This window comes from Labeo rohita, unplaced genomic scaffold, assembly GCF_022985175.1.
Source record: "Labeo rohita strain BAU-BD-2019 unplaced genomic scaffold, IGBB_LRoh.1.0 scaffold_1037, whole genome shotgun sequence".
Lineage (NCBI taxonomy): Eukaryota > Metazoa > Chordata > Actinopteri > Cypriniformes > Cyprinidae > Labeo > Labeo rohita.
Window position 1 is genome coordinate 14,418 of NW_026127161.1, and position 9,769 is coordinate 24,186.

The 9,769-nt window shown below is 50.9% G+C and overlaps 1 protein-coding gene across 1 annotated transcript; it reads left to right on the top strand.

Annotated features, from left to right (window-relative positions):
* Positions 1 to 2,289: 2,289 nt before the first annotated feature.
* Positions 2,290 to 4,161, top strand: LOC127157320 (mucin-1-like). The gene is made up of 2 exons (XM_051100548.1): positions 2,290 to 3,429; positions 3,644 to 4,161. Exons 1-2 carry the CDS (start codon positions 2,290 to 2,292, stop codon positions 3,713 to 3,715), a joined length of 1,212 nt encoding a protein of 403 aa, XP_050956505.1. The 3' UTR covers positions 3,716 to 4,161.
* Positions 4,162 to 9,769: the final 5,608 nt, after the last annotated feature.

The window sequence follows — 9,769 nt, forward strand, 5'->3', positions numbered from 1 at the left end:
CGCTTTGGAATTACAGCAACCTTCGTCGCGCCGCGGTGACGCATTCAGCCTCGGAATGCACGCTTCGGAGGGTGCGTTCTGAATTGGGACAGCTTACGTTGTGACGCTGTGACGCCTTCGCACTTCAAATACGCACTTCGGAGTCCGTGCACTCCACTTTGGGACACAGCTATTTTGAGCGGTGTCATCAGGCCATTAAGAAATGAACATAAAATGACGTTTGAAAACCCCGATAAACTTAATCGATTATTAGTGAAGTTGTTCTTCTTCTGTTGTTTGTTCTGGTTCAAGACAGTTAGGGTAAAACTCTGATCGTATTTTCTCACTCAACTTCAAAAATCATTTCAAAATCATCCTACATCGCTGCAGAAGCACAGACCCAGTGTTTGCAAAGTGAACATGTAAAGAAGATCAAACACCCTTAACAGAAAAGGTAAAACAGTGAAATAGGACGATTTTGAAGTTGAGGGAGAACATGAGATGGGAGTTTTTCCACATACACTAACTGACATGAGCTAGAATACACAGAGTTCAGGCAGAGTAAGACCAGACGAGCATTTGACATTAAAAAGTATATGATTTGTATTATTTTTACAAAAATAACCGATCATTTTGCTAGATAAGACCCTTCTTCCTCTGCTTTTCATTGTGGCCAGCCTAAGGCACACTTGTGCAATAATTAGCATCTTGATATGTCACACCTGTGAGGTGGATGGATTATCTCGGCAAAGGAGAAGTGCTCACTAACACTGATTTAGACAGATTTGGGAACAATATTTGAGAGAATTAGGCTTTTTGTGTACATAGAAAAAGTCTTAGAACTTTGAGTTCAGCTCATGAAAAATGGGGGCAAAAACAAAAGTCTTACGTTTATAATTTTGGTCAGTGTATATTATGTTAGTGTAACCTCTTAATTACTCACAAAACTCTGTTACTTGTACCAGATAGGGGTCATAAAATATTTTACAATACAACTGGACTTTGTATTTAATTTGAATCAAATAAAAACATTGTAAGATACTAATTATAGTATAATCATTTTACAGAAAGAAATATATATATATATATACATACATACATACACACACATTTGTTTATAAACGCAATTTTCTCAATATTTACTTTTTTTTTTTTTGCACCCTCAGATTCCAAATGTTCAAGTAGTTGTATCTCGGCCAAATATAGTCCTATCCTAACAAACCATTTAGTGAGCTTTCAGATGATATAGAAATCTCAATCTGTGGGTTTGGCTGGAGTCTTTGCGTTGTGTTCAAGCACAACTTTTTAGCCCAGATGCAGCTGACGCACGTTTGGCCTTTGGTCACCACTAGTTCTCTGGTGTCGGTTTGGTGTGTCAGGGCCTAAGGACAGCTGTCATCTCCTCAGTCAGGTGGGAAGATTAAGGGGCAAACCGGGCCTCTGGCTTCCTTCAGGACCATTTTAACAAATGTTGTCATCTGGCATCTGGGGCATTTGGCAATACTTTAATTTTTTGCATGTCACTAGAGTTTGTGGAAATAAAGGAAGCTGCAGGTGCAGATTAGAGAAAAAAAAAGTCAATTACAAAACTTGTGTTTTGAAACTGTTTCTCGTATCTCATATTTTGAAACTTCTCTTCTTTGGAGTTGAATGCATAATGTGAGGTAACTGCCTTATTTAACGATGTTAAACATTTCAATAATTTCTAACAGTAACACGCTGACAGTGGGACTATTGAATATTCATATTTTGGCATTAGACTACATACAGTGAAATGATGACAGAATATGACACTGTCACGAATCTGGTCTGTGTCCCGCTGTCCACCAACCACCTGATGTCACTCTCGCATCACTTACGCACTCTGTCTGTCACTATACATCTCGGACTGCATCTCCCATCCTCCACCGCTCTTATTGCGTCAGTCCCCGTGACCAATCAGTCGCCCTATAAAAACCCCGCTCCTTTTTAGTGCACTTCACGGTTGGTTGTATTTTCCTGTTGTTGTTATTATTAGCGTTTCCTAGTTTCCTCGTTCCTGGTTTTGTTCTCTCGCCTGGTTTCTCGTTTGGACTGTCTAGCCGCCTGCCTTTTGGACTATTGCTCACGTTTATTGGATTACTCTCTCCCACTGCCTTTGATATTCCTGTCTGCTCCCGTCTCGACCCAGCCTGTACGACCATGTCTTTGTCTCGCGTTTTAAATAAAAGCTTGCATATGGATCCGCTCGCCTCTCGTCTCGTTCACTTCGTTACAGAACCAACCGTCACTACAGGATCCAGCAGCTTTTCACCCGGACAATCTTCCGACATGGACACAGACCTGATCTTAGCAAGGATCAAGCAAGGACAACGTACACTCGAACAATACATCGGTGAGTTTTTGGCCATTACTAACTACTCTACCCTCCCGGACTGCATTATTATGGAACTGTTTGCTGATGGCGTCAATGAGCCACTAAGAGCGAGGCTGAGACGCGAGGGTCCGCGCTCTTCGCTAGTGGCTTTTATGAACTTTGCGTTTTTGTGTGTGGGCTCGTCGTGTACTGTGGGGGTCGCGAAGGAGGTACGCGACAACGCAGACAGATCAGCCGCGCAACCCTCTCGCAGATTGGCGGTAACACCGGATCACGACGCCACAAACAGGTTTTCTGCCTGGATCGCTCGTGAAATGGCGGCCGTAACAGAGCGTGCTCGAGCGATGGCGGCGTCAGCACAGCCCGCGCACAAGATGGCGGCCGCGACGGAGCGCGTTAACGCGATAGCGGCGACAGCGGTGCCCGTTCACAAAATGGCGGCCGCGTCGGAGCGCGTCCACACAAGGGCGGCGACGGCGGAGCCCGTACACAAGATGGCGGCGAGAACAGAGCTCTGTCACGTCACAGCCGCCATACAAGAGCCATTTAAAGTTGCAGTTACATTTCCTGAGTCAAGTCAAGTTTCCAATTTAAGTCAATTTACAGCTGCATTTCCCGAGTTAAGTCAAGTCTCCAAGTCAAGCAAGATTACAGCTCCTGTTTCTACATCAAGTCAAGTCAGAGCTGCTCCTCCTAAGGCAAGTCAAGTTACAGCCATCTTTCCTGAGCCACTGCACAAGATGGCTGCCCCGCCAGAGCCACTGCACAAGATGGCTGCCACGCCAGAGTCTGTCGCAAGGATGGCCGCTAAGCCAGCGCCCGCTAACGCCACGTCTGTCAAGCCAGCGCCCGCTAACGCCACGTCAGCCAAACCACAGCCTGCTCAGGACATCTCCGTCAAGCCACAGCCTGTTCACGTCATGTTTTCTGCTCCTGGTTCTACACCCCTCATGGCCGCACTTCCTGAAGTGGTTCCTGAGTCAAGCAAAGTCACAGTCCTGGTCCCTGAGTCGAGTTACGTCCTGCCTGAAGGCCCCGAGCCTCGCCAGGTCTCATTCGACATTTCAAGATCACAGCCTATCATGATGGCCCACGTGCTGGACGCTCCTCTAGTGACTGTAAGGGCGGCTAAAATGGTGCTCCTTAATGCCACGGCGGCTACCCCCGAATCAAGTCAAGACACAGAGTCAAGCCAGGTCACAGCTGTTCCCCACAAGTCAAGTCACGTTACAGCTGTTGTTCCTGAGTCAAGCCATGTTGTTCAGGAGCCAAGTCCCATTACAACGGATCTCCATGAACCAGGCCAAGCTGCTGCTGTCGTTCCAGAGCCAAGTCAAGCTTCAGCCGCTGCTCCAGAGTCAAGTGAGGCTACGGCTGTAGCTTCCAAGTCCAGTCAAGTTTCCAAGTCCAGTCAAGCTTCCAAATCCAGCAACGTCAAGGCGATCGTTCCTGCGTCAGGCAACGTCAGGGCCGTGGTTACTGAGTCAAGTAAAGTCATTGCTCTTCACAAGCCAGTTCAAGACACCGCTGATCTCCATGAGCCAAGTCAAGTCACCGCTGATCTCCAAGAGTCAAGTCAGCTGACTACTGAGCTTCACGAATCAAGTGAAGTCACGGCCAATCTCCACAAACTAAGTCAAACCACAGCTGATATTCATGTGCCAAATGAAGTTATTGTTGCTGTTCCAGACTCAAGTCACGTCTCGTCCGACCGCCCAGACTCAAGTCACGTCTCGTCCGACCGCCCAGACTCAAGTCACGTCTCGTCCGACCGCCCAGACTCAAGTCACGTCTCGTCCGACCGCTCAGACTCAAGTCACGCCTCGTCCGACCGCTCAGAGTCAAGTCACACCTCGTCTGACCGCTCAGAGTCAAGTCACGCCTCGTCTGACCCTCCAGAGCCCCGTCACATCTCGTCTATCTGTCTAGAACCTCGCCATGTCTCGTCTGACCGCTCTGAGTCAAGTCACGTCCCGCCTGACGGTCCAGAGCCTCTCCATGTTTCATCAGACCTCCCAGTGCCTCGTCAGGTCTCGTCTATTCGTCCAGAGCCAAGTCACGTCTCGTCTGACCTTCCAGAGCAGTGCCATGCCTCGTCTGATATCCCAAGTTCACAGCCTACTATGATGGTCAGTATGCTGGACCCACCACAGGGGTCAGTGAGGGCAGTGAACATCTCAGCGGCACCAACATCGCCAAGATCCATCATCAAAGAGGTCCTTTCACCCGCCACTGCTCTTCCCTTTATGGCGATTGCCATTTGGTGTGTGTGGGCTGCACACTGTGCTCCTGAGGTCACGCCTGATCTCAAGTCTGCTCCAGAGCCCCCGTCTGGTCTCGAGTCTGCTCCAGAGGTCCCGTCTGGTCTCGAGTCTGCTCCAGAGGTCCCGTCTGGTCTCAAGTCAGCTCCTGAGGCCACGTCAGCTCACAAGCCTGCTCTAGAGCTTCCGTTTGGTCTCAAGTCTGCTCCAGAGGTCACGTCTGGTCACAAGCCTGCTCCAGAACTCCCGTCTGGTCACAAGCCTGCTCCAGAGCTCCCGTCTGGTCACTGGCCTGTTCCAGAGCTCCCCTCGGTCGGAGAAGCCGCGCCAATACCTCCTGAGGTGTCAGCTTCGGCTGTGGATCCTCCCTTGGAGGTGGCGTCCCCTTACAAGCTCTCTGCTTCTCCCCCTATTCTGTCTACCTCCTCTGTCCCTGTTCTCCCCAGGTTCCAGACCATGACGCAGGTTCCAGTTCCGCCCCGGAGGGCTGCTGCGCCTCCTGTTCCGCCCCGGAGGGCTGCTGCGCCTCCTGTTCCGCCCCGGAGGGCTGCCGCGCCTCCTGTTCCGCCCCGGAGGGCTGCGGCACCTGCTCCGCCTCCTGTTCCGCCCAGGAGGGCTGCTGCACCTTCTCTCCCTATTCTGTCTGCCTCCACTGTCTCTGCTTTCCCCAGGTCCCAGACCGTGACCCAGATTCCTGTTTCACCCGAGAGGGCTGCTCCGCCTCCTGCTCCACCTCCTGTTCCGCCCCGGAGGGCCGCTCCGCCTCCTGTTCCGCCCCGGAGGGCTGCGGCACCTCCTGCTCCGCCTCCTGTTTCGCCCTGGAGGGCTCCTGCGCCTCCTGCTCCACCCTGGAGGGCGCCCGCGCCTCACGCTCTGCCTCCCGCTCCGCCCTGGAGGGCTTTTGTGTCGCTTGTCCCGCCTCCGGCTCCACCCTGGAGGGCTCCTGCGCCTCCTGATCCGCCTCCGGCTCCGTCCTGGAGGACTCCGGCGCCTCCTGCTCCGCCCTGGAGGGCCCCGGCGTCTCCGGCTCTGCCCTGGAGGGCTCCACCGCACCCCTGGACTGTTGTTCCCTTAGAGCGTCTGGAAGCTGCTCCTTGGGGGGGGCTATGTCACGAATCTGGTCTGTGTCCCGCTGTCCACCAACCACCTGATGTCACTCTCGCATCACTTACGCACTCTGTCTGTCACTATACATCTCGGACTGCATCTCCCATCCTCCACCGCTCTTATTGCGTCAGTCCCCGTGACCAATCAGGCGCCCTATAAAAACCCCGCTCCTTTTTAGTGCACTTCACGGTTGGTTGTATTTTCCTGTTGTTGTTATTATTAGCGTTTCCTAGTTTCCTCGTTCCTGGTTTTGTTCTCTCGCCTGGTTTCTCGTTTGGACTGTCTAGCCGCCTGCCTTTTGGACTATTGCTCACGTTTATTGGATTACTCTCTCCCACTGCCTTTGATATTCCTGTCTGCTCCCGTCTCGACCCAGCCTGTACGACCATGTCTTTGTCTCGCGTTTTAAATAAAAGCTTGCATATGGATCCGCTCACCTCTCGTCTCGTTCACTTCGTTACAGACACAGAATAGTGACTAACATATTTAATACAGATAAATAAAGGTTCATTATGATCTTATTCATCATTTCTCACAAATTGCACCACTGCGATTAGGCCACTATAGAGCACTGACACCCTGTGATGAACAATCATGTATGATTATCAACCACCGCTTTCTCAGATCGGTTTATGTTGGATTAAAACTTCCCGTTCCGTTGAGTTTGGAAAATTTTGTACTCGGTGATCATCAGAATATGTCTTCTCCTGTCTCTGAAAATTTCCGGATTTGAAGTCATCCCGCGAAATCTCATTTTATTAGGCGTTTAAGTCAACTAGATGATTACAGCACACTGATAATGTACATAACCAGAAATAACTGAGGTGCACGATTTCAAAACGGAAGTGTGTCACGAACCTCAGTGCAAGTAGTCCGTTCTGTTTCTACTCTATCTACTTGTTTTCTTTGTATTTAATATAAAAATGATCCCCTAATACTCATGTTCTCTGTTCTTTTTCAATTCTTTCAACTTTTCTTTGGAAAAGTTTTAAAGAACCTCTAACACAGAGGTGTCAAACTCAGTTCCTGGAGGGCCGCAGCCCTGCAGAGTTTACTTCCAACCCACACATAACTGTAGTGGACAGCACATTCCAGGGCCCAGTTTATGGCAGGGGCCCCTCCCTGACCACAATACTGGACATAGGTTTGCTACATTTTGATTGGATCTTGGTGAACTAACATAAACAAACTGTCCAACACCATCGGATAAAGATGCCAGGACAACAGCCAGACATCTCTTAGAGCACAAGAAGACCACCTTTGGTACAAAGCTGGGAAGGACAGAACTACCTGTGACAGGACGCCACTGCCACAGCTTCGTCACTGGATGAGACCCTCCATCACTCCACCTGGCCTTGTTCCCTCATCTGGACCAGATGTTGCTGTGGCTTCTTCATCATCAGTGAGCTCAGAGCCAGCGAGAGCATCTAGAAAAAGACCAAAAGACACTGAGGATGTGATTTTGGTCAAGTTTGTTCTGCTGAGCTCCACTTAAGATGTTGTATGAACAGAAACCAGCAGTACAAACCTGACCAAAATCACCTTCTGTGTTCACAAAAAAACAAACAAAAACAGACTCAAGGATTGGACAGTGTGGAGGTGAGTAAATAATGACTGAATTTATATGTTTGGATGAACTAACCCTTTAAAGCCCCAAGCAGAAACTGTATGAAATGTATGTAAGCATTTATATAATAATAGTACCTTGAAGAAATGAACAAAGAACATAAAAAAAGACTGTACAAAAAAAAAAAAAAAAACATTTACATTTATGCATTTGGCAGATGCTTTCATCCAAAGTGACATACAGTGCTCTTATTACAGTGAAGGTGGGCTCGGTGGTGAGCTGCAGAACTGGCACAGCTTTTTTTTTTTTATTCTTTTACTTATTTATTCATGTTTCTTCTTGTTTTATTTTTGTTCTTGTTTCTTGTCAACCATCTTCTCCAAAGATGAGATCTTCCAGCAGCTGCCTGACGTCTCCTTTTGCAGATATCACAAACACAGCGGAAATCATGCTAGGTAGGGTTGTCGTGTTACCGATGTCTGTGAGGTGTTTGTGCACCTGTCGCTCTTATTTTCTTTTTATTATTATTACTGCAGACCTTATGATTACATACGAGCTCAGGGAAAGATGGTAACATCCTGAACAATGAACAATGATAATGGCAAAAAACAGAAAACATAAATATAATGGGTTTGCGTACATCATAGTATGTGTCACAGGGAATGAAGGACGAGAGGCGAGCGGATCCATATGCGAGCATTTATTGTAGGGACGAGACTTCAGAGTGTGATGACGGGGTGAGAGTGACGTCTGGTGGTGAGCGGACAGCAGGACACCGACCAGATTCGTGACATAGCCCCCCCCCAAGGAGCAACTTCCAGACGCTCCAACAGCAACCATCTTCTCAACCTTCTTCTCAGTCCTGGGGAGCGGTGGGAGGGCCAGGAGACTGAGGCAGAACCGGTAGGGAGGAAGCCTTCCAGGGCGGAGCCGGAGCAGGAGATGCAGGAGCCCTCCAGCGCGGAGCTGGAGGTGGAGCAGGAGGCGCAGGAGCCCTCCAGGGCGGAGCAGGAGGCGGAGCCGGAGGCACAGGAGCTCTCCAGGGCGGAGCCGGAGGCGCAGGAGCCCTCCAGGGGGGAGCCGGAGGCAGAGCAGGAGGCGCCAGGGCCCTCCAGGGCTGAGCAGGAACCCGCATCATTGGCTGGGACCTGGGGAGAACAGGGAAAGAGAAGACAAACACAAGAAAGGGAGAAGCAGAGAGTTTTGAGGTAAACGCTCCCTCCATAAGAGGTTCTACAGCAAGCGCTGACACCTCTGGAGGCACTGGCGCAGCTTCTCCGAAGGGGCAGGCCTCTGGAGCGGACTTGAGACCGGACGGGACCTCTGGAGCAGACCTGGGACCAGACGGGACTTCCGAAGCAGACTTGAGACCAGACGGGAGCTCTGGAGCAGGCTTGAGACCAGACGGGAGCTCTGGAGCAGGCTTGAGACCAGACGGGACCTTGGGAGCTGACTTGGGATCAGACGTGATCTCAGAGGCTGACTTGTGAACCGACGTGACCTCAGGGGCGGACTCGTGAACAGACGTGACCTCCGGGGCGGACTCGTGGACAGACGTGACCTCCGGGGCGGACTTGTGAACAGACGTGACCCTCGGAGTGTAGTGTGCAGCCCACATACTGGGTATGGTGGCCGCCCTCACACTGGCAGACCTGATGTGACAAGGCTCTGGGCGGTCAGACGAGACGTGACTTGACTCTGGATGCTCGGACGAGACATGACCTGACTCTGGGCGCGCAGACGAGGCGTGATGAAGCTCTGGGCCGTCGGGCAGGACGTGACTTGGCTCTGGGCCGTCAGGCGGGGCGTGACTTGACTCTGGGCCGTCAGGCGGGGCGTGACTTGACTCTGGGCCGTCAGGCGGGGCGTGACTTGACTCTGGGCCGTCAGGCGGGGCGTGACTTGACTCTGGGCCGTCAGGCGGGACATGACGGGGCTCTGGAACAACAGCAATAACTTCATCTGGCTCATGAAGATCAGCTGTGGTTTGACTTGGTTCGTGGAGATTAGTAGTGAACTGACTCGACTCTTGGAGATCCACACTGACTTGATCTGACACGTGAAGACCAGTGGTGACTTGAATTGGCTTGTGAAGATCACTGCCTTTACTTGACTCAGGAACCACTACTGTTACCTTGCTTGACTCAGGAACCATGGCTATGACATTGCTTGACTCAGGAACCACGGCCTTGACGTTGCTTGACGCAGGAACGACCGCCTTGGCGTTGCTGGACTTGGAAGCTTGACTGGGCTTGGAGGCTTGACTGGACTTGGAAGCTTGACTGGGCTTGGAAGCTTGGCCGGACTTGGAAGCTTGGCTGGACTTGGACGCTTGGCCGGACTTGGGAGCTTGGCTGGACTTGGTAGCTTGGCTGGACTTGGAAGCTTGGCCAGACTTGGAAGCTTGGCTGGACTTGGAAGCTACAGCTGTAGCCTGACTTGACTGTGGAGCAGCGGCTGAAGCTTGACTTGGCTCTTGAGGATCTGCTGTAACCTGGC